The sequence below is a fragment of the Bactrocera neohumeralis genome, chromosome 2 (genome assembly GCF_024586455.1).
Source record: "Bactrocera neohumeralis isolate Rockhampton chromosome 2, APGP_CSIRO_Bneo_wtdbg2-racon-allhic-juicebox.fasta_v2, whole genome shotgun sequence".
NCBI classification, from domain to species: domain Eukaryota; kingdom Metazoa; phylum Arthropoda; class Insecta; order Diptera; family Tephritidae; genus Bactrocera; species Bactrocera neohumeralis.
The window spans coordinates 70,169,610-70,195,600 of NC_065919.1; the positions used below are offsets into that span (position 1 = coordinate 70,169,610).

The 25,991-nt window shown below is 35.8% G+C and overlaps 2 protein-coding genes across 5 annotated transcripts; both read left to right on the forward strand.

Annotated features, from left to right (window-relative positions):
• The first annotated feature begins 2,733 nt into the window (after nt 1–2,733).
• LOC126758147 (protein yellow) lies at nt 2,734–9,710 on the forward strand. 2 transcript variants are annotated; one of them, XM_050472227.1, is made up of 6 exons: nt 2,734–2,912; nt 7,227–7,462; nt 7,527–7,711; nt 7,784–8,011; nt 8,121–8,642; nt 8,716–9,710. In XM_050472227.1, exons 2-6 carry the CDS (start codon nt 7,255–7,257, stop codon nt 8,833–8,835), a joined length of 1,263 nt encoding a protein of 420 aa, XP_050328184.1. In that variant the 5' UTR covers nt 2,734–2,912; nt 7,227–7,254; the 3' UTR covers nt 8,836–9,710. The 2 variants fall into 2 exon arrangements, with proteins under 2 accessions (XP_050328184.1, XP_050328195.1); XM_050472238.1 differs by lacking the exon at nt 2,734–2,912 and adding an exon at nt 4,751–4,942.
• Nucleotides 9,711–16,862: 7,152 nt separating this feature from the next.
• Nucleotides 16,863–25,407, forward strand: LOC126758128 (protein yellow-like). Of its 3 annotated transcripts, XM_050472214.1 has the most exons (5): nt 16,863–17,410; nt 17,466–17,708; nt 23,780–24,036; nt 24,110–24,297; nt 24,364–25,407. In XM_050472214.1, coding segments are annotated over exons 2-5 (1,308 nt in total). In that variant the 5' UTR covers nt 16,863–17,410; nt 17,466–17,706; the 3' UTR covers nt 25,225–25,407. The 3 variants fall into 3 exon arrangements, with proteins under 3 accessions (XP_050328171.1, XP_050328158.1, XP_050328163.1); XM_050472201.1 differs by lacking the exons at nt 16,863–17,410; nt 17,466–17,708 and adding an exon at nt 23,433–23,711; XM_050472206.1 differs by lacking the exons at nt 16,863–17,410; nt 17,466–17,708 and adding an exon at nt 23,433–23,678.
• Nucleotides 25,408–25,991: the final 584 nt, after the last annotated feature.

Sequence of the window (25,991 nt, forward strand, 5' to 3'; positions counted from 1 at the left end):
TCGTGTGATTAAGTGTCGGTCTGAACATGGTATTAGACAACACACTAGCTCAAACCTTAATCATCGTCAAAGTCAAATAAGGATATGAACTTCTACCTCGTCCACCGAATTCTGCAGACTTAGCTTCTTTTGTCTACAAACTTGACTTAACTTTCTTTGTTGGTTGAAGTTTGTGTAAGAAGAGGAGATTGCATCCGCCACGTTGATCAAATCCTCTTATAAACGTACTTTTCGTGAAGTTCGATCAACCACCGTATTTACCAGTTTTGTCTCCGGTGATTTTTTCTTATTCTCTAAACAGAAATTGCCACTCCGTGGAACCCGTTTTCAGTCGATCGAAGAAATAAAACAAAATTTGCTGAAGAAGCTGAAAGACATCACAAAATGTGCTTATGAAAAGTGTTTCGAGGACTGAAAACCGTTGGTATAAATTTATTACAAGTACATCCTTCAAATTGGTTACTAATTGTAAGTAAATATTACTGAAGAGAAACAAGATTAGAAAAAACACACCATTGACCAATAATCCCTTGACACTTTCGTTCTATCAAATATTGCATTAATGTTTCGCTCTTTACATAAACTCAATTTGATCGAAGTGGCAGTTTTAACGAATCTTAAAATATATTTTTCATTTATAATATGTTTCACTCATATACCACATATGTATATATTTTTTATATATAGTATATAAAGCCTATACGGCTTGTTATTTTTACATTTTAAAATTAGCATTAAAGCAATTAGTCTATTAATAAATCTGCTCATTCATCAAAATTATAGGCACTTGCATATGACTTGATTGGCATTTTAATTTGCTTTATTCATTATTTCAAGTAATGAATGTGTACAGATATGTAATTAATATTAATAATAGCAATCAAAGTAAGGGTATTTTATAGGCATATAGAGGTTTTATTAGAAATTAAGCACGAAGAAATCAATACATTGATTAACAGTTAGACTTTATTATGAATGAATTAACATGACAAACAAACAGTCGTCGCACTCGCGACTTGACTCCCACGTTGCTATTGACAGTCATAACTTCGAAGTCGTAGATAATTTCGTCTATCTTAGAACCAATATTAACACTAACAACAACGACGACATTGACATAGTGCAGCGATTTAAGAGACAGCGGCTACGCTGGCTAGGTCATGTTGCCCGTATGGATGCAAACACTCCAGTTCTGAGAGTATTCGACGCAGTAACCGTCGAGGGAAGCAGAGGAAGAGGAGGACATCCACTGCGTTGGAAAGGCCAGGTTTAGAAGGAACACTAGGCATCTCCAAATGGCGCCAAACAGTAAAAAGGAAGAACGACAGGGACACTGTTGTTAACTCGGCTGTAGCCACGTAGACTTTGTCTATGCCAATAAAGAAGAAGAAGAAACAATATTCCAAAAAAATATACCCCTTATATTTTTCTTAATATCCAATTTATTCCAAATTTCCAATACTACCATACTTTAAAGAGTTTTCGTCAAAGAAATCTGAATCCTTATAGTTATTCTAAACACTCTTACGGGGTTACATGAGTTTACGGGTTACGAAAAGCCGAATTTTTTTATTGTCTTATTAAATTCTACAACACCTGTAGAATATTGTCCAAAATTTTCAAGTTATCCGAGTAATAGTTTCGGAGATAAAGCCTTGACAATTTGTGCGCTAGAGTCCAGATAGGCTAAGTGCGCCGTCTTTAAACTCGTTTTGCTCGAAACTGTGTTTTTGAAGTCGGTTGGCAAGCATTCTCGAGAACTACACAACCGATCTTCATGAAATTTTACACAAGTCCTTGACATACAATTCTTAAAGACTTCGACGAAGGTTTTTTTTCGATAATAATAAAATATTTCTTTTTTTTATATGAGAAAAAATTGTTGAAAAAAGGCTGTTCTTTACCCGAGGAAACCCATGTAACCCCTTAAAGAGTATATCCCTCTATAAGAAGTGTGAAATTCTCAGAGGCCTACATAATTTCGCGTTACTCAAGCATTAATAAAAATGTAATGAATTTTCGTATCAAAATTGTTTTTTCTTATGATAAGGATAGTAAAAATAAAAGTCAACAAACAATAAATGCGAAAACCCCACTGAGCAAAAGTAGTATGACGAATCTGGAATATTGATATGAATCCCACGTAATCGCTTAAGCTTGAGAGAGCTATTTGCTTAATTTAATAACAATGCGAATACAAGTTTATGAAAACAAATGTCAAAAAAATGTATTTAAAAAAAAATTTGCTCATTGAAATAGCTGAAAGGGAGGTTGTTATTGTAAGGTGGGGCGGTTGAGCTGGTCGGTGAAGCAACACATTCACACCTGTAAACAGCTACTGCCAATATTTATAGTCCACCTAACTAACCAACCGTAAAAAAGCGTTATAATGACAACGCATAAAACCGTCACCAACCCGCCCAAAAACTGCTCAGTCCAGCTTTAGAACAAGCTCACCTGTGAAAAATCATTCAGCGAACCTGTAATCGCATCTGCGTCTCATTGAAGAAGCCAGGCTCCGTAGATTAGCACACACATACGCACTGCGCAGCCACTTATGAGTACTCATGCATATGCCGAGTGTGCGACATAGATAAGGTAGGGTGGACGGGGCCGTAATGGCTGGTATGTTGTTATTGTTGACTTTGCCGTTTCTGTTGATACTACTTGCTGTACGTCATTGATGTTGCGAAACGAAGACGATTCGAGCGCCTGTATCGATCTTCCGGTCAGTATATGAAATAGTTACTCGTTGTAATCGCAGATGAAAACATCTCCTGCGTTGGAGCAAAATTTTTGTCGCACGCAAAAGACGCGCTTATACTGAATTAGAAACGGCTTAATATATTTACAGTTGGAAAACAATTTAACGATTTGGTGTAATACTAAGTGCTCGTAATAAAATAATTTAGGTGAGAAAAGCAGTAAAAGTTGTTGATGTACGGATAAAAGTACATATGAATATCTGAAGAAGATGGTGTGATAAAAAAATTTCAAATGTGAAAATGATGTGGTATTTTAATTCACTAAAGATTCAAAAGTTCGAAAATAATATTTTCAAATGATGTTCAACAAAAAGTTACTTTAATGTGTTAAACTTGCTTACAGATTTTATAATACAGTTCATAATTTTATACTCGAAGATTACCTTTAAAATTGAAAAATTCAGTGCCCCTGAAAAAGTTCTAAAATATTTTGTTGCATAAAAATGGGGTGTAGGGTTGCCATTCTTTTCTGATATATCTTCATTAGTGATAGTGAAAGGAAGTTAATTGAAAAGCTCGAGTATTCCTTATTTAATAATTCGAATCATTATTCAAATAAAAATTGATTCCTGGACTAAAGATTGTATAAGTTAGGTTAGGTAAATATGCTGATTGCTCGTGAGTCCGCGAGTTGTGCCATACATAGACGCTTGTCCGCTGTGATGCTTAGAACTTTTAGGTATGGCTAAAAAAGACCGTCGGTAATCAACAAAACATCTAGAACCTACCACTGAATTATTGAGGCGGCTAATATCTATTCCAGCCAATTCCAGCCGGGTTCATTAAAATTATGTTCCACTCTGGGCTAGAAAGCTTTCGCAACCCCACAGATACTGAATGCTGACCAACGCTGCTGAACTCGCGAGAAGCTTACAGATTAAGCACCCGAATGCTTCATGACAGCAGAACCCCTGCTTGGTTTCCGACAATTCCGCTGTTGCCAAGCACCCAGACCAGTTTAATATGAAAGTAACTTTATGCTACTGCTAGTTAGGTCATACACTCCTTGACTAGTTTTTAACTTATTGGCATCGGGAACAAGGCTTGTATAGCCGCTCTGCTATCGGTGAAGATGCATACCTCCCTGAAAGAAGCCGCACTTGAGAGAAGTACAACTGAAGCTACTTGCTTACAATTCTGCTTGAAAGACACAAGATTTATAGTTATGCAGTGGCAAATAAATTACGACACGCACTTGATAGGTTCTTAAACCAGATGAGAGTACACTTAGACTCCCACTTTATGGCCTATTAATCTATGCCAAGGGGATATTAATGTGATAAACAGGGCTATCATACATGTATCTAGTGAAAAATTAAAAAAAAACGTCAATGAGAAGTATAACAGGTGTACTGGCTGAGTACTTGAGTGAAGTCAAAATCCTTTAAAAAAATTTTATTTATTCTCATTGCTGAAATTCACTTCCTATTGGTAATTACCAGAATGACTAATAATCGTAGACCTCGACCAACAATCGTTGGCGAAAAACCCAACATTCGAGTCACTAGGAAGAAGCATATCTAGCTTATATCTTTTTATGGCGCCCCGTGACAGATTTATTCAAAGCAAAAATGTAAATGCACGTACGCAAAAATTCCCAAAAAGAGTATAAATATTTGCATATATTTCATACATATATTTACGCCAAAAACAAATACACTTTTTGACAGATTTCTACATACAAACATCTATAAAAAATTTTATATGCGACAAAATTATCTCCAAAGGTATGTAACAGGCATTACAGAGAAATTTGGTTTTCAATAGAATTCCTTGCTACCCGTTACACCATTATCGCCGGAATTTAATAGTAATTGATTTTCTTCAAATCTATTATTACATGCTTAAGGGTGAAATCGTGCCTCCACTTAAACTTAAAAAAATATTGATTAAGAAGACTGATAATGAATAAGTTCCACTGTGAAGCAAGAACCATATAAAAAGATGTGTTAATTTCCAATAGGCATCAGTTCGCATTTAAGAGCGCATAAGCTGTGAACGACAATTCTCTCAAAAATATACAATTTCTTTTAAAGTTGATTTTAAAATTGTCAAAAGGCATTTCACAAACACGCGCCTAATATTTCCGAAACGGTGAAAGCTATTTCGTCTACAGCAAATAATACAACAATAAACCTTATCACTCAGTAAAAATCTTTCAGTGACGATTTTTGGAGGTAAGTTGGCAAATAAATATTCATAACCGCGGTTACCGGTTCTTGAATTTACTACGTAAATGCGTAGCTCGAAGATTTCGAGCATATGTATGAAATACATATTTCAGATACATGTGGATTTAATTAAAAAAACGAGTGATTTTTTGATTGTGAAAGTGATTTCGCCGAAAAATTTTACTGAATTGTTGAAAATATTGCTTGGTAATAAGATGTGCTTAAAAAATTATTTCCACAATTCACATAGTTATTATCGAGAAAGGTGTTTTCCTTTTGTGATGTTCAGTGATTTGGTGTTAACAGTTCGGTGGTGTAATTAAATCATTTTATACAAAAATGGTGATGCTAAATATTTCTAGCTCGAGGTATGATATAAAGTGAATATCTTCTTCTTTATGTAAGGCATCGAAACTTGTGAGTTTCCACAGGGTTTACCAATAAGAGTGATGTGATTTCTTTCATGTATAAACAATTTATATCTATGCAAATGTGTATACATGAGGAAATGCCTAAAACTCAAATTAAATTAAGCAGGCTTAAATAAAATATTATATTAATAAATTTTTTAAAGAGACCGTTTCCAACGAATTCTCATCAAGCATATACATATGTACATAAAAACCAAAAATTGTTGAAATACCACCTAAACAAATTTGACCCAGTCTGGCCCATTTAAACCGCGCGAACAAACTGAATCAATAAAAAAATATTCCTGATTGGTACAACCTTTTATACATATTCGTGCGAAGTTTGGCAGCTGTGAGTTTACTATGCGAAAAATTTGTTTGGTGATTTTACCAATGGAAATAGAATAGAACAACTTGCTGCAAATATTGTGTTTTCAATGGAATCGCGGCTACACAAACGTTAAAAACGTTGCAGAAATGTACTGCCAAACTTTATCACGAAACACAAGTATCTGAGTGACAAAAATTGAAGGTCGGAAAGTCATCAAAAATTTTCCTCATGCAATCACTAATGACGATAATATCCAAAAAATTAAAGAAACAGTGCTTGAAAATCGTCGTGGACTGGGCATCAGAAACATAGCAAAGAATCTCAATATCTCTCATCGATCGTCTTAACTTAATCTTATGCGCACGTACCGTCGAGTAGAGTTCGGGAAAGAGATGCTTGAAAACGTAGCTTAAGACCTTCCATTCATCAAATGCTTAATTACTGGTGACGAGACATAGGTTTATGATTATGACATTGAAACTGACCACAAATTTAGCAAATGGTTCTCTAAAAATTATTTGAAACCAAGAAATTATAATTCACTGAAGGCACTGCACCTATATGAAAAATTTGAAGAAGGTGGCATGCTTTGACGGTCTTAGTGTTTATTTTTAGGGGGAAAATTAATATTTGTTTTAAAATGCATGAAAATATAGTTTTTTCTCAGTACGGATAAAATTTGTTTAGTTGTCAGAAATGTAGAATATAATGAGATAAATTTAAAAAAACTATGACGATCTTTTGGAGTATGTCTTTATACTGTTGAAGACCGGAATACTAGGTTCTGACAATATTTCAAAGTAAATAATGTAAAGTTTTCTAATAAGAAGCATTGACTGCCTATCTTTTTACAACGAAAAGCTAAAATTCTTAAGCCTATCGCTCAAGGTAGTTTTTGAATTTTATTCATCAGCCCGAGCAAATACATATCCGCTACGTGATCTAATAAATCTGAAGATGTAACCTTGATATTTTATAATATCTTAGAAACATGTCGTTATGAAATGCTTACTCGGGAATTTCGACACACATATTTACAATAACAAAATTTTCGAATCATACTTTTTCGACTTGCAAGGGACTCAAACTTTTAACCACCCAAGAAATATCAATTCTATACTGTATTGTTATAAAAACAACAACCTGTGATAATTTAAAAATAAAACTCATGTTCCACTGGCTTGAGAATAAAGTAAAGTAAATATTAAAGTTTGTTTGTATAAATTTATTAAAGTAGAGTAAGTAAACATAAAATAAACATAAACAAATATTAAAATTCACTTTCATTGTCAGTTATACTATACGCTAAAAAATTTGTGATAAGCGACTTTTATTTTATGAATACGTATGGGATTCAAAATAAGTAAAATAAGAAGTGTAATTTTGGAACCCAAGTAAAATAAAAAATAATAAAATATTCGATGATTTGTGATAATTTACGCTTTTCAAAGTTCTATTTAATGTCTTCTTCCAGACCACAAAATAAATAGTAGACAATAGTTCTATTATTAAGCTAATTATTAATTATCTCGCACTTTACATTTCACAGCAAAAGTTCTACATACAAAATTTACATAATGTGGGGAAGATGCTTCGTGGTATTGTTATTGGCACTAACGCCGCATGCCATACTCAGTGTTAAACAACGCGAGCTAGAAACTGTCTATCAGTGGAAACAAATGGTTTTTGGCTTCCCCACGGAAGCAGATCGTCAAGAAGCAATAGCCAATGGCAACTTAGTACTAGAAAACGCAACGCCCATCGATGTGGCGACCCATTCTCACCGTAAGTAATTTGTAAACTTAAATAGCAACAATGAAATCACACCTGTTTCACACACATTTCACAGCGACAAAGGGTTCACGTGTCTTTACGACAATACCCAGATTCACCACGGGCATTCCGTACACTTTGGCATTGGTGTCTGACGCCAATGAGGCGAATGGACCAGTACTCCAGGCATATCCCGATTATAGTTGGCATAACTCACATGGCAGTGATTGTGATAAAATTACTTCGGTATTCCGTGTGGCGGTAAGTTGAAATTTAGCACGGTGATTATGTGCGTGAGCTGAATATTTTTGCTCTTTTTATACCACCTTGTAGATCACGGAGTGCAATCAGATGTTTGTACTCGATTCGGGCGCTATAGGCATGGTTCAACACTGTCCACCACAGCTACTCGTCTTCGACTTGAACACCGACACCTTATTCCATCGTTATCGCTTCGAACCAAGCACATACGTAGCCGGCGCTTCACTCTTCATCACGCCATTAGCAATTGTACACGATCCCCCGCCAAAAGGCCGCTGTCGCAAAATACAAGTCTACATTGTACGTAAGCCGTCTGCTTTCCACTCAAGTAGTTGCTGCTAACTCGTTATAATAACGTGTCCTTATTATTTTTCTTTTTTTTTCTTTTTGTACTAATAAATTATTCAAGGCTGATGTCACGTTTCATGGTTTGATTGTTTATGACTCGGAATTGAATACAGCTTGGCGTATCGAAAATAGATTTATGTATCCCGATCCTGATCATGGCTCACACACAATTGCCAATGAGAAATTCATTCTAATGGATGGCATGTTTGGTTTGGCCAGCGATCGAGAACAGCTCTACTTCCATCCATTGGCCAGTGTCAGCGAGTATGCAGTGCCGCTGAGCGTCGTAAACAACCGTACCAATTTTAAAGACAGTGTGGATGCCATGCCGCAGGCATTTCGTCATGTGGGCAAACGTAGCAGTTCATGTGCCGCCCAGGCAATGGACAGTCAAAGGAATCTCTACTGTGTTACATTCAATCCAATAATGTTGACTCGTTGGAGTCCGAACAAGCCATTCAATGTTAAGTATCAGATCGAAATACCGGCAGATCCAAAACTGATTGAGTTTGTAAGCGGCATGAAGGTGTACAAAAACGATGCTGGCAAAGAGGAGTTATGGATGCTGTCGAATCGTTTCCAGGTAAATAATTGCCAGTGATACTTTTGCCTCAGTTTGTACTGAGTTTAACTGCTAATGTTTTCATTATTCGCAGAAAATATCCAGCGGCTCTATGGATTTTAATGAAGTTAATTTCCGCATTTTGCGTCGACCACTTGATGACATACAACACGCGTCCGTTCAAGATCTGAGTCAGCGACTCATCTTCACTTGATTTTGCAAAAGCTTAGTCCATTGTGGCATTGTGGAAACCTTTTATGGAAAGTTACTGCACAATATTATTGTATAATATATGCACTTTATAACAGTATTTGCGACTCCAGTATAGAGTACGATATACACATTGTAAGCACAAGGCTGAATTTTCGAATTCTTACTATATTTAAAAGCACTTCAACTACTTATATTCAATTACTGGTTATCAATAAAGGTGTATTATTACACCATATGGGCTGAAAACTATTTGGCCTAATAATGAAAGAACATTATTTTCAATGAAAAAATAGCTTTATTCTTCGACATGAGCTCAATTTGAAATGATTTTTTCTATATCGTTGATATATTGCAACGGTCCTACAACATTTCAACAGCGGTTTGCTGGTGATATCAAATTAGACGCCTTAATCTTCCTATTTTAGTTAAGCCTCATTCAAATGAGCCCCTTTTTAAGTCTGAGAAAAAAGCTTTAAGCCGGGTCTACCGAATATGGTGTGTAGAAGACTAGTTCATTTCGGAATTGCTTCCATTTCTATGTCGTAAAAGAAGCTCAATGGGCCGGAGCTTTATCGAGTTTAGAAAGTAGCGTGGCGCATTGGAACACAATCGATTTGCGATTGCGATCTCTCAGTCAAGCCAAAAACCTTTCAGCTTATGTAGTATATGGTTTGGAAAAAAATATTGGTGGCTTAGATTCAGATGTTCTTAAATCGATTTAGAAATTAGACGCAGTACCTTCAAAAACAAATTAAATATTGAATATATCGGTAATGGAAATATTAAAATTTAAACTTATTTCTTAAACTCTTTAACATTTTCAAGTAAAATTAGAGAAAATTTCATGAAAGGTTGCCATCAGCTTACTATCAAGTAAAATTTTTTAAATTAGTTCATAGTAAAGTTAATTATATGTATATACTTTTAATTAAGATTAAGCTAAAAAATAAATAAATAATAAAGTCATAAATTATTTCAATAAAAAATTAATTAAAATAAACAAGGAGTGGCATAATTCTGATGAAAACTATATTGGAACTAAGGAAACATATGAATCGATCTTAGATGAGCTATTACAATTTTAGTGTTTTAAAGAAACGACATAAAAGGAAGTTAACGGGTCGTGGATCGTTTTTAACATAAAATATTTTTATTTATGTATTGAAAAGCAGAGAAAAATAGTTATCACCCATAGTTTCAACTAACAATGTACTAAACATGATGTAAGACATTGTTTGAGACAGTAAAAAATGAGAGCAAATTTGACCCGGACAGACGAAACAAACACATTTTGAAGTATTTTAATCTAATTCTTTATTATCGTCTGCAACAAATATGCTTCTGAACAAATACAAGCATACCAAAGCCTTGTCCCATAATCCTTACACTTGCAACAAGCCTTATCTGGAAAGGACTTCGGTTTATGCATGCAGTTTATATGGACCAGTCCGGGTCTGATAGGCATATCATCAGATACCTAGTATATCCTACACAACACACGACAAACTGTGGAACAAAGAACGTTTCAATTCGTACTCATTATTGAAATAACTGGCTGAAATATAAGATTGAGTCTAACGAAAAGAAAAAATTTATATATGTACAAAGTCTGTCGCAAAAGAAACAGGACTGTTAAAAAAAACAACAAAAAATTAATATTTTTCAAAAGTTATTGTTTATATTCAAAGTAGTTTCCTTGTGCTTCGATACAGCGTTTAGCCCGGTCAATTAGCATTTCAAATGAGTGTTTAAGGTCATTTTTCGGAATGCTCTTGAGAATATCGGTCGTCGCCTTTTGGATAGCTGAAATGTCCTGAAACCAGTGTCCTTTCATGAGCACTGAGTTTCAAGTTTTCCAAATAGGTAAAAATCACACGGTGCCAGATCAGGTGATCAGGATGAGTGAATAATGGTTAATATGGAGTGTTTTGTCAAAAAATCAATGACAAGCGTCGACCGATGAGACGGCGCATTATCGTGCAACAGGCGCCAGGACCCTGCCTCACGGTATTGTGGTCGAGCACGACGAATGCGTAATAAAAGACGCTTCATAACACCAAGGTAAAATACAGCATTAATCGTTTGGCCAGGTGGGACGAACTCTCGGTGTACAATACCCTCAGAATCGTAAAAACAAATCAGCATTGTCTTTATTTTTGACTTCTGAAGACGACCGACTTCTGATCGTCACAGAGGTCCTCACGACCTTCCTGGAATCGCTTAAAGCACTCATGCACATTACGACGGGATAGGCACTGATCACCATAAACTTTTTTCATCATTTGAAATGTTTCAGTAAACGTTTTCCCAAGTTTAAAACAAAATTGAATATTTGCTCTTTGCATTTTACCACCGATGACCAAAAGCTGCTGTAACTTTTTGATCGATAACATCGATTGCTCTTGGGTGGTCCATTCGGAATCGCGAGCATTTCGTGTGGCAAATGTAGCGCTGGCTTATCTTGTTGAAACCACATAGTAGTTACCCAATTGTCTTAAAATTTTTACGAAATGTCAACAAGAGATCAAACTTTTTATTTCATATACCCACCAATAGGTGGCGCCACCAGAAACAGTTATATTTAAAAAGTTCTGTTTCTTTTGCGACAGACCTTGTATATTCATACAGGCTCACTTATTGATAAGCTTCATTGATCTCATGTTCTATTATTCGAAAGAATAATTTACAAAAACGAATTTCCTGCACTCTTGTTTGCATAAAATAAGCTAAATGAAGCCAAACAATAAAAGTTGAAGTAACTGGCCTTCCAGTTTTGTTGTACTGTAAGAATGTGTTTCCTACAATACGGCACTTAGTAATCAAACAACCATTAAAATGCAAACTTAATTAAACTTACCCTCAGAGAGCAGAGCGAAACGGACACAGGACTTTGCCACAACGATTTATTGGACCAATTTGACATAAAATTGCAGAAAATATATATACTTTTTGCTTAATTCGTTACTAAACATTGTTTAAGACATAACTTCTTGTTTTCTGCACGAATTTATATTTTCTAATAAGTTATATCACTCGTTTTAAAATTTTATGTGGAGGTCGGAGTGTTAAAGCACATATTTTATACTACTATACTCTTCAAGAAGGTCCCTTTTTTGAAGCTGAAAAACGGAATGTTTGTAGGCCATCAGCTTCAGAATTTGAATCGCGTTATCAATCAATGCTTCCGTTTTGATTATGAGTAACTATTTAGGAGAAAGTCAACCCACGGAAGGGCTCCTTTGACTGTAATTCCCTTGAAACTTTAGTTCTAACCACTCCTTAAAGTAAAAGCTTTTGATTATTTACAGTAACTCAATTCGATTTAATTGAACCATACAGGTTCTTTCCTCTACCAAATATTTAATTGTAATTCTTATATACATATGTATGAATTCCATACGGCTTATTATTTATACATTTTAATACTGGTATTAAAGCAATTAGTCTTTTATTAAATTTGCTCATTCGTCAAAATTATAGGTATATGCATATGATTTGATTGACATCTTAATTTGTTTTATTCATTATTTCAAGTAACGGAGTGTACACATGTCCATATGTAATTACATTATTCCATTCAAAACTTTTATTAATAATAAAACACAAATAATAACAAATTAAGATCGACTGATCTTCACTTGATTTTGCAATAGCTCCAGGATTGTGGAAATATTTTATGAAAAATTAGCACACAATACTCGTATATAATATTATATATGCAGCTAATAACTATTTGTTTATTATTTGAAAGTATAATATGACACACACCACATCTTTGTCGATTTTAAAGCCGCCTTCGGTAGCACCAAAAGGAAGCCGATATAGCTGAACTTGGTATCCCCGCAAAACTAATTCGGCTGTGTAAGCTGACGTAAAGCATTACCAAATGCTCCGTTAGAATCGGGAAGGACCTCTCCGAGCCCTTCGATACCAAGCGAGGTTTCTAACAAGGCGACTTTTTTAATATATTACTGGAGAAAATAAAACGAACTGCAAAACTAAGTAGAGAAGATATAGAAGATCTTCTATAAGATTTATATCATTGGTTTCAACAACAGCGCCGTTAGTTCTGCTATCTCCAGACTGGATAAGAAAGCGAAGCGTATGGGTCTGGTTGTGAACGAGGTTAACAGAATTATCTCCTGTCATCAAACAAACAGCCTACGCATTCCCGAATTGACCCACACATGACTGTAAACAATCAAAACTTTGAGGACGTTGATAATTTCGTCAATCTTGGAACCAGTATCAACGCAGAATCACTCTTGTGCTACTTTAAACTAATTAGCAATTGAAAAGTAAAGTCGTATCTCAACAAACAAAGACCAAACTCTAAAAGTCTCTCATTATTCTCAACCTGATATATAGCATGGGCAATAACATCATCAGATAAATCGGCTTTAGAAGTGTTCGAGAGAAAGGTTTTGCGAAAGATTTATGGGAATTAGGAGACAGCGGCTGCGATGGCTAGGTCATGTTGTCCGAGTAGAATAGAACATTCCAGCTTTAAATGTTTTCGATGCAGTATTCGACGGTGGAAGCACAGGAGGACAAAGACCTCCACTTCGTTGGAGAGATCAGATGAAGAAGGATCTGGCTGCACTTGATATCTCGAATTGGCGCCAAATAATGAAAAAAAAACGACTTGAATTAACTTGAAACCGCCTTAGTGGTGTTTACGCAACGAAAAAAAGTTTTTTGCTCACAAAATTTTGATGAAATTGAAGTGGTACTAAATAATTGACGAGCAAAAGCCAAACTCTATAAGTCGCTCATAATTCCCGTCCTGCTATATGGTACAGAGGCTTGGACGATAACGGCAACCGATGAGTCGACGTTGCAAGTTTTCATTCTGCGAATTACTGTTCTGCATTGGCCAGGGAACGATGACCTGTACAATACGACGACATCGACATAGTTCAGCGAATTAAAAGACAGCGGCTACGCTGGCTAGTGGAGCAGAGGAAGAGGAAGTACTTCTCTCCGTTGGAAGGACCAAGTGGAGAAGGACCTGGTTTCAAGCTTGGTAAATCTTCGCCACAGCGAAAAGAAGAAACGACTCGCGCTGTTGTTAACTATAATCGCGTAGGAAGTAGAAACTACATCAAATAATATTTTAGAGTGGAACAGATCGACTATAAGAGCAATTAGAAACTACATCAAATAATATTTTAGAGTGGTTAAAGCATAGTACAATTGAGAGCCTCTATCGGAACAAAATAAGCATTAAGTATAAAGATTCCAAACACACGACGGACCATGGAACAGTGAATTCTTCAAGCGTGCTGATTATTGAAATAACTGACTGAAGTTTGTTGATTGAGTCGAATGAAAATATTATCATCGAAATAAATATATGTAAGCAATGTATATACATGTGTAAGTATGCCGAAATTTGAATTGCTTTGAGCGACCTTAGACCTCTGAAAATCTTTGAGATATACTGTTTCTACAAAAACAATAAATTTTATAGATTAAGTACTTCTCTTTTAACATAAATTAGAGGCTCACTTATCGATAAGGCTCATCTCAAGGGAGACAGCTTACCGTGCTCATTCAAAACAATAATTTATAAAAACGAGTTTCCGGCACTTGTTTACATACAATATGTAACATAAATGAGGCCAAGCGCTAAAAGTATTCGTATACAATCATTGAAATAACTGAGAAATCCCCTTTTTTACTGTCACTCGTTCTTACGATAAGGCACTTAGTAAGCAAACAACCGTTAAAACGTAATACTTAATATAACTGTTTAGGGCCTAAAGTCGTGAATGAAAAGCACATAAAAAATGCAAGTGAAAATTATGGCATGCAAAAAGCAATTTGCCAACAATTTGTCGAATAACAAACCATGCAAGGAATTTCGTGATAGCACACATAATGCACATTCGTATAAAAATGCTCCGGTAAGTACGAGCTGTACGTGCTCATACACTATATATATGTATGTATATATCTTTTCGCACACCCTGCAGGAAAGATCGGTACTAGTTTAACAATTTATAAATAATACTTTTATGGTTGTTATAATGTTAGAGTTCGCTTCCAAGTGGGACCAACTTCCTCCTTACCTTATCAGATCAAATTTAAAATAAAAGAATTGAACAACTTTTTCGAGCCGCCGAAAGGAACTTCAACACTACTAATACAATATAACTGTAGTACATACATTATATTATATTTTTCTTATATAATGATATACAATTTTTACAACAATAACGTCAGATAATGGTGATAGAGCAAGGAGCAAAATATACCGTCAATTCGGAATTAATGTTTTATCCGACCGGGTCTTTTTATGGCCTTTAATTCACGCATGCGTTAATGTAAGGTATGAACCTGTGTAGTTTTGTATATATGTATAAGTATACATAATATATGCGTTATTATAACTTTATCGCATTTTGCACTTTATTTAAGTCAACGCCAATCAAAACTAATTAAATTTCTATTAAGTTTTTTCTTTATATAGAAAAAAAGTTATATAAAATAAAAAAGGAAAATGGCTGCAAGTTTCCAAAATGCATTCAAGCATTAACCGATAATGTATATGAACTACTTTGTAGTGTAAGGGAGGTTCATTTCGTACACAAAATTTATTATATAAATTATAATTCCGCATATATACAAATATATATTACTCGATTTATAAGGAATCGGTCGAAATTTATTTTACGATTATGTTGAGTTCTTCATAGAGCCGGTTAAAATCAAAAATCTGAGCACCATGTTTTACGAAATTAACGGGTTTTTCAATGCCGCTACAAAAGTAGACCGACAGGGACATCAAACGACGCCATACCTTTTCCCGCTCTTTTGACATTTCTCTTCTTAAGGTTTGCCATTTCATCATGGAAAGATATACAATCCAACAACAATTAAAAATTGTTAAAATATACTACCGAATATTGCAGTCTGTGGCCTCAACTTTAAGAGCGTTACGTCCAATTTATGGTCGTCATAATCGTCCTGTCAGATCAACAATTGAGCGTCTAGTGGAAAAATTTGAATTCACAAACATAGTACAAAATGTTGCCGTGCCAGTGAGACAAAGAAGTGCCCATAGTGTCAAGAATATTGCTGCCGCTAGCGCATCAACTGAGGAAGACCCAAATCAGCCTCACATACGTCGTTCTCAAGCGTTGGGCATCTCTGTGACGACGTTGTGGCAAATTTTGCAAAAAGATCTTGATCTATATCCTTAAAAGATTATATTGACCACCAGAATCGTCGTATGTTCGTGAAATGGGCTACAACTTGAAAATTATTTTCATCGAAAAATCATCTTCAGCGATGAGGCTCTTTTCTGGTTCACAGGCTTCGTCAATAAGCAAAATATGAGTTATTTTTCAGAGAGTAATTCACACGTACTCCACGAGTCACCATTGCATCCCGAAAAAAATACGGTTTGGTGCGATTTATGGGCCGGTGGCGTCATTGGGCCGTACTTCTTCCGTGATGATCAAGACCGGCAGATCGCTACCGCTTAATGACTGTACTTCCACAGGAATAAAGAATTTCATTGATATCCCAAACCGTTTTTGTTTTATTTAGCGCTCTTATTGAAAAACTCGTTATGTAATGATCAAATTGACGTAACCGAGAATACTGGCAATTTTAATAACCCAAACTACTAGATATCCCGAAAAAATCCCTTTAATTCCTATGGAGAAGACATTATAAAAGTCGTAAAGATTTTTCTACTAAGGGAACATACTAAATATAATTAGTATTTTATTAATATACTAGTTGGGTCACCCTAATATTCACATGTTAGCGTGCATGCCAAATAAATATTTGCTCACTTTAAATATACTCCATGAATCAATTGGTTTGAAAGGCTTGTCATTCCCACCACCAATAAGATTGCACAATTATTAGCTTTATTACTAAATCCATTGTTTAATTAGTAAAGTTATAAATGATCACAATGTAACCACTGGATTGTAAACGAGCTTCCATGTTGGCAATACATCAGAAAATCAGTGAATTGCAGACAGCATACAACGCTTAACATGAGCTTCAACTGTCAATTACTTCGGAAATTAAGAAACTATGAAAAGTTATGTTATGTTATGTTACGTTAAGTTGTGATGTGTTATGCCATGCATTAGATTTACGGGCGAATGCGAAAAAATTATCGGCGCTGCAGTAATAACTTCATTAATTTTATTGCACTTTTTGTGCTAACAAATTACTTGAGGCTCAAATCCGGACCAATTACATAAGTAATAAATAGAAATTTATTGCTCATAGCTGCCTATAAGCAATTAAAGTGTTATTTGTGTGCATAGGAGTCAAAACAATTATAATGATGTTATAAAACCTAGACAATGTTTTGAGTTCTTCGTCTTTTTCAAATAGGCCTAAGATTAAAGAAAATTACATAAGATTATAGATTGGGATCAGTCAACGATAGCGATCCCCAACAAATTTTGGATTTCCAGACAAAATCATCGTCAACTGCTGATGTTTGCTGCTGATAACCTGTTAATTTCTGGAAAAAACAAAAGCAGTTAATAACGAAACCAGTCGGCAATCTTAAGGAACAAGCAGTTTCGCATGCCAATACTGTATGTATGTCTATATATTTTGTACGTAAAACATTATCATATTTGTTTAACGCAGCAACAATAACAAAGAAAATAATTCAGAACACTGTATACTTACACGAAAATTTCACTGTATGAATCTTCAAGGTAAGGTAAGGCTTAAAACCGAACGAATTAAAATGCCACAATCAGTCGGTTTTTATATTGACACGGAGACGAGCAATCTACGAAACGTTCCTGCGGCTTAAGAATTCGTATATTTAAGTAATCGAAATTTTAAACGCTCGTAAAAATAAAATTAAATAATAACTTAACAAATGTGAGTGAATTAATTAATAAAAGTGATAGTGCTAATTTCAAATATTTTTTATTTTGAATATTTTTTTTCAATAAAAATATTTGATTTCAGCAACGCTTGTTTGTCAAAATGTGTATGTTTTGCGGTATTATGCAAATAAGTTTTGAAAAAAAGTATAAAAATTGGTTATATTAATAGATAAGATTTCAAAATTAATAAGTGTCTTTTGGTGCAAAAATATGTGTATATGAAATTTATTTTCAAAAATCCGATTTAAAAATATAAAAAGAATATATAGGTGATGCATTCATGAATTAAAAATCATAATAATTATATAGACAGATTGGCGCAGCCCATAAAAACTATAGTTACAAGAATGCCTTCACAATATGGCATTTGGTATGAAAGTATTTTTAATGGGCAGTTTTCATAGAATAGTGGATTTGTGCTCGATCGACGTTAAAATAAGTTTTTATACTCTGGCAACATGTTGGTACAGAGTATAATAGTCTTCTCCACATAACGGTTGTATGTATCACCTAAAACGAATCGAGATAGATATAGCGTTATATATATGAATGATCCCGATGACGAAACAAGTTGAAATCCGGGTGCAAGCTGTGACTTGAATCAAAATTAATATACCTTGATGAAACTTGGTCGACATGTTCTTTGCTAAAAAGTAAGTAGGAGTTCGTAGATGAATTGCCACGCCCACAAAACGTCATGAATCAAAAAGGTATAAAAGGCCATTGCTAAGGCCTAAAGTAGTAGGATATAGAACTATAATTTATCACAGGTGATCGCAGTAGTGAATGGGCACATCTGCCTGCCCTCAATTTGGTTAGTATACATTAGAATCCCTTTAGCACTTCTGTTGATACTTTAAAAATGGATCCAATCGGAAGATGATTCCATCCACATGCCAAATAAGAAGGACTACGCGCTGTTAAAAACTCGGCTAAAATGTGCGATAAATAAAAGAAGTACACCCGAGATGGTATTAGAGGGAATCCCTTTAGCACTTCTGTTGACTGTTCCACTCGCCATATAACGGTACTGTTAAAAACTCCTAAAAGTGCGATAAATAAAATTGTACAGCCGAGATGGTATTAGAGGGCTTCATGGAAGCCGGGATAAGAATTGGAAATCACATATCTCGGCGAAATTCAGACAGAAGCCTTTCCTGTCAATAGTATCTCTGTATTTCAAAAATGGATTGAATCAGGGCAATATTTCCTTGAGCCCCCATATACCTAATATAAAAATTTTCGAACTTTTCCAGGTGACTTTATGCTAGATACATCGGCCAATATTTGAGTTATCTCAAAGACAATAACAGATTATGTTTCACTCATAACAATATATCTTTGTGCTTAAAATAGGTACAATTGGGCGAAAACTTGACCTAACTCCCATATAACTATTACCAGAATTTTCGAAAGTCTATGTGAGGTAACTCCCATATACAACTTATAATGATTTTGGTTATTCTGATAAATCTTTTGCTGAATTTGTCGGTCAGTGTATAAGTTATATAGAGTATATGTGCATACTACTCTGATCATATTGTAAGGTGAAATATTATTTTGATAAGTTTTGTTTTTCTTAAAGTTGGTAGTACTGTTAGTGATATCTGTGCTAAATTTCATGTCAAAATATTCTTTAGTATTTGAGATACGCGTCGTTTTGTGAGGGTCTAAAAGTTAATCATTCGATTTTTACTATGTCTGATTTTATTGAACAAAGAAGCGCCATGATGATGGTTCATCATCATACTGCATTGGTTATTCGTGTTCATTTCACTACATTTTCAACAAATATCGTGCTGCAACCACCGCATTCGCCTGATTTGCCTTCGTGTAACTTCGGGCTATTCAGCAAATTCACATGATCTCTCCGAGGGCACCGTTTTGAATCAATTGAGGATATAAAAGCTGAATCGAAGAAGGCTCTGATGGTCGTCACAAAGGAGGATTTTATCCATGACTTGAAAATTTGTTGGCATAAGTGTATTGCACCGGGAGGGAATTACTTTGAAGAAGATGAAATGGACAAAATTCACCTTTCAATTTGATCACACAGTATATATAAAATTGCTTAGATTCCGATCATTTGGTTGACATTTTACATCTTAAAGTATTTCCTTGGCGTTGTTTCTTGCAAATGGCAAGAGCATAAAATGTTCGGTTGGAAATCTCAATTTAAAGATCACTGTAATCATTCTAACGTTCTCAATGGCACCCGTTTTGAACATTGAAATCTAATTTTGAAAAAGAAAAATACGTACATACATACATAGCATACGTACATATGTACCTGCATAAGTAATTACTATATGATTGCAATTTAAAGTGTTTAAGATGCGTCAAGCAAATTCTACAACGGGAACTTTGTTTGAAAAGTAAAGCAAATATTACGTCAAAAAATATTTTAAAGTCCATTGACTACTCACTACCGCTATTGTATCTAAGTATTGGTTGGAAATTTTTGTTTTGATTTTATGAGTGGGAAACCCCTACTTGGCTGTGACTACACGCGTCTATATATGAACACCTACATGCCTACATATGTATGTACATTTGAATATGTGTGTTGTCACAGCTTCAGTTTCACGAAATAGTATTCAAACAATCTTGAAATGTGATAATGAGTCTAATCAATATGTTGATAGTTCGACCAGTTGCAGAGATGTGACTAATAGAGTATCTCAGTTTACTCACAAGCAATTTATTGGACTCTCAGAGCAGTTTATTGGACTTTAGTCTTTATACTTGTATTTCTTCGTTTTCTTTATTGACGTAGACACTGCTTGCGCGATTATAGCCGAGTTAACAACAGCGCGCCAGTCGTTTCTTCTTTTCGCTACGTGACTCCAATTGGATATTCCAAACGAAGCCTGGTCCTACTCCACCTGGTCCTTCCAACGGAGTGGAGGTCTTCCTCTTCCTCTGCTTCCCCGGCGGTTCCTGCGTCGAATACTTTCAGAGCTGGAGTGTTTTCGTTGCCGCTGTCTTTTGATTCGCTGAACTATGTCAATGTCGTCGTATATCTCATACAGGTATTTCGTCTTGCCCTCGTTCACTGCCAGACCCATTTGCTTTGCTTCCTCGTCCAGTCTGGAGAAAGCAGAACGGTATTGAACGGCTCGGAAAGGTCCTTCCCGATCCTGACCGAGCTTTTGGTGTTGCTCAACGTCAGTTTACACAGCCGTATTAGTTTTGCGGGGATACCGAATTCAGACATCGCGGCATAAAGGCAGCGCCTTTTCGTGCTGTCGAAAACAGCTTTGAAATCGACGAAGAGGTGGTGTGAATATCTGGTCGTTTATGGATTTGGCAGGTCTAAAGTCACACTGATAAAGTCCACTCAGTTTGTTGACGGTGGACTTTAATCTTTCACACAATACGCTCGATAGAATCTTATACGCGATGTTGAGGAGGCTTAACCCACGGTAATTGGCCCAGATTGTGGGGTCTCCCTTTTTGTGGATTGGGCAGAACACACTTAAATTCCAATCTTTGGGTATGCTTTCGTCCGACCATATTTTACAAAGAAGCTGATGCATGCTTCTTATCAGTTCTTCGCCGCCGTGTTTGAATAGCTCGGCCGGTAATCCATCGGCCCCGCTGCTTTGTTGTTCTTCAGACGGGTAATTGCTATTCGAACTTCTTCATGGTTGGGCAATGGAACGTCTGCTCCATCGTCATCGATTGGGGAAACGGGTTCGCCTTCTTGGTATTTCACACAGTTCAAAAAACTTAAGGAGGTTTCTTTAAAGTTATATTTTCATAATTTTTTACATGTTTGTGGATAAAAATACCTAGCAGACATAAATTGTGTTATCAAAGTCCCACAGAATTCTTAGTAAAATTATAAACATCACTTTACAAATAAAAATATAATATGGGATAAGAAGTTGTCAAAATCCTTTAACATTTCGATATCGGTTCGATTTTGGTATTTCGAGGCCTTTCCATCTTGACTTCCTCACTTGTGTGAAATCTTCTTCCAGCAGCTGATGAAGTTACAGCGTCTATATTCTTAATTGCGTTTGACACGATCAGGATATACACGATGATATACACGTATAAATAATAATAAAACCTCTTAAGCCTTAGGTTGAATAAAAAGTAATTAAAATTTAAACGCGGGCAAGACAAAGTACATGGACGCAACACAGACTCTTGCCAACAGGTACAACTTTCGAATCAATAGGTAATTGGGAAGCAGATCCCTCTGCGAAGCATACAAATTACGCTCTATAAGTTTCTCATCATACCCGTCATATTATACGATGCAGAAATATGGACGATGATGAACCGAGATGAGAAAGCACTTAGTGCATGCGAGGCAACTGCTCTCCGAAAGTTCTTTGGGGTCGTCCGCGTGAGCGATGAGTATCGAAAAAGATGAAACCACGAAGTGTATGAGTTCTACGGCGACATTGATATAATTGAGCGCATAAAAATCCAACGCAACGCTGGTTAGCCCATGTCGTATGTATGAAATAAACGAAAATCTCATTCGAGATCTATCAGTGGATCACGGAATCAATGACGCTCAGGTATGCAATGGAAAGACCAAGTGCATAGGGACCTGTCTGCACTTGGGGTGTTTAATTTAACGATTCGCGTTTAATGTATTCAATTGACTCAAAACGGTTTCCCCGGAGAGGTCGTTTGAGTTTGCTAAATAGCGGTAATAGTATTCCTTGTTGATAGTTTGGCCGGAGGAATTTAGAGTGCACCACACCTCTATAACCGAAGAAAAATGTCAACATAACCTTTTGACCTGCCTTGACGTGGTTTTTTCGGCTACGACTCACCTTTGCCACGACATGTGACCGATTGATCGTCTGTTTCCGGATCATAAGCACAGATCCAAGACTCATCGCTAATAATAATACGTTTCATGACATCCTGTTGTTGGAAATCTTTATTTCATAAACGTTAACGCGACGCTGTTTTCGAAAAAATTGATAGATTTTGGAACCAATCGACATTTCACTTTTCTTGGGTCCAAATGATCTTTCAAAATAGTTTTTTACTAATCTAAGTAAGATCTGTAAGATCTCTGACTGTTAATCATCGAGTCTCAAGCACCAATTCTTTTATTTTTTGACGTGTTAATCATCAGTTATGTTTATGGCCAATGTTCCTGGACGTGGTTCATCGTCAACGCACAAAATTTATTGGAACTTCTTTGTTGAATAATTTCACTCATCGTAAAAATCGCCGAATGCACTTTATGTGCTTCAGAAACACAAGCGTATACTAAACAGTAATGATTATTTTGATGTGACATTAAGCACAGATGTCACTGACAGACCAAGAAAACAAATATTTCGACGGATGGATTTTGGCGCAAAATTTAAATTAAGTTTTACTATTTTTTGACAACAGTATATTTTTAAGTATCACCATATATTTTTTAGAGTTCCCCTAACAACAAACAACAACAAAAATACTAAATAAATAGATACTTAAAAAACATTTGTGTAATAAAAAGATTACAACAGCCTCTACAACGTTCATTTAGGATTTTATTTTTTTCCAGTTTTAGCAGACTTTAATTACAGAAAATGAACCTATAAATAGATTGCGTGTACTATTGTTGTTGTATTATATTAACAATATTACAATAATCAACACCCATTCGCTGAAAAATGAACTCAAACTAAACCCAAAAGAAAATATAACTACAATAGCTTAAACCAAAAAAATAACAGTAATGTGCGCGGCAGCGGCCAGAGATGTCTAGTAATTAACGATTATTTTGTTTATAATCTTAATCCCAAGTTAAAGTATTAGCAGATGTGTGAATGTAAATGTTTATCTGAATTTAATTGCGAATAAGTAACGAACAGGTTTCATAAATATTATTCTTACTTTCACGTGAAAGTCTACAGATGGCTTAGATGCAGTCAGTAGCTGAGCAAGTCAAGGCACCAACAGATCCACAACGCAACACAAATTTTAAAAGTGAAATGTACAAAATAAACCCATTTGTTTATGATTCATTGTAATTTTATTTAACGCAATGCTTACGAATTGGTCCAAAAAATAACAAAAAAAGTTACTAATTTACAGGTATTCAAGCTGGTTTTATCTCATACTGCTTTTGATCGCCATCCATGACAGTCAGAGCGCTTACGGACGCGGCAATCAATGGAGTCAATACACACAACGCCCCAACTTTTCGAGATACAAGGAGTTGAAAAAAGTGTACGAGGCAAAAAATTTGGAGTTCGGATTTCCCAGCGAAGAGGACAGACAAAAAGCTTTACGTAAAGAGCTCTACATACCAGACAATCCACTGCCCATAGATGTGGATGTCTACCATCCGCGTGAGTAATATCTTTCTTTTTAAAATAAATATTTAGAGAAACATAAAAAATAACATTTATATATTACTGTTAGCAAGTGGCGAGCAACCGAAGATATTCGTGACAATACCACGTTTCGGCCAAGGCGTGCCCTACTCGCTGGCCTATCTAACGAATGTGGTGCGCCCCAATGGCACCGAACTGCAACCCTATCCAAGCTACGACTGGCATAAAACGCATGGCGATGACTGTGATGGGCTTACCTCGGTGTACCGGATACAGGTATTGTTTAGCAGATAATAACTGAGGCACAATTTTTAACTTTTCTTCTCCTTTGACGGACAACAGATCGACTCGTGTGGCAAAATGTGGATATTGGATAGCGGTGAAATTGAATTTAAACAACACTGCGCGCCACAACTAGTGGTACTGGATATAGCCACCTCGAAGGTCGTGCATCGCTATCGTTTTCCCAAGGGCATGTTCAAGCCGACAATAAGCCGTTTCGTCACACCATATGTCGACATTGCAGATCCCGCACCGAAGGGTGCATGCGAGGAAGCTTTCGTTTATATGGCCGATCCCACCGGTACCGGTTTTGTGGTGTACGATGTGCAACATGAACGTTCATGGCGTGTGGAAAACAAGTACACATACCCCGATCCAGACTTTGGTACGCACACCATAGCCGGTGAGAGCTTCGAACTTTTGGATGGTACATTCGGTTTCGCGGTAACACCACGCGGTTTGGGTTTGCGACGCATGTTGTACCTGCATTCGCTGTCGAATGATGCACAAGTAGCCATTCCCTTGGATATTGTGAACGATCCCACCTACTGGAAGAGCGGTATCAATTCAGCTTTGGAGCATTTCGTGTTGTTGGGCAAACGTGGCATACAATGTGCGGCACCAGCCATGACCGCGCAGGGCATGTTTCTATGTGGACACCTAGAACCGATCGGTCTTTTCGGCTGGGATATTCGTACACCGTATACACATCAAAATCGCTTGTTGTTGGCTGAGAATCCAACAACGCTGCAGTTTATCAGCGGCTTAAAGGTGATAAGGAATTTAGAGGGCAAAGAAGAGGTTTGGATGCTGTCTAATCGCTTACAGAAGGGCTTCTCCGGCACCATGAATTACGATGAGATTAATTATCGCATTGCCAAATGCGGTGTCGACGAGTTGGTGTTCGGCAGACCTTGCTAGTCGGCAGTGATGTTTAATCAACTTAGTTTAGTACCTACAAAACATTTTTTTTATTTGTATGTATGTGGAATAAGAAGAGGTGTGTGTTTACTATATATTTTAGAGGAGATTTGTTATATATTATATTGTGAAATTCGAGTATACAAGCGCCTATACATTAATAAATAGTATTTCCGCTTATCAGCGAAATTTTTTTTCATTGACCCAGTTTGTACCAAATGCTTTTGAAATTTAGGGAAAACTATATTTTTAATTTTTTATTTCAAAACAACAACAATTTTATTCAATTTGTGCGAATTTCAGTTTAAATATTTTTACATGTTCTGTCACAACAATATCATGTGATATTTTTTCACGTGATGTGATAAAGTGCGTTATGGTTTAAGTGGCATTCTTGTAGTAACAATAAGTAAGTATTTAGAAAATAATAAAATTTATAAATTTTCAGAATTTATATGCAACGTTACCAAGGCATGTGATGTGATGCCATTTCGATTTGATCTTGCTAGTGGCAATAGGTTGTTATTTGCGGTTATTTCATTTCAAATGAAGTGCTTACACTGCATCACTCAACAAACTATATTAAAAAACAATAGGGCATGGTAACTTCACATCACGTTAACGTTTCGGATACACATAGGTTAGTTTATTAGGTATAATTTCTATTATGTAAGAAACTGTTTATTTATACACTTTCATAAGACGCATATAAGATGGAGATGGGGCTAAAGTTTTAAAGCAATGCCGAGTCACATGATATTAATGTT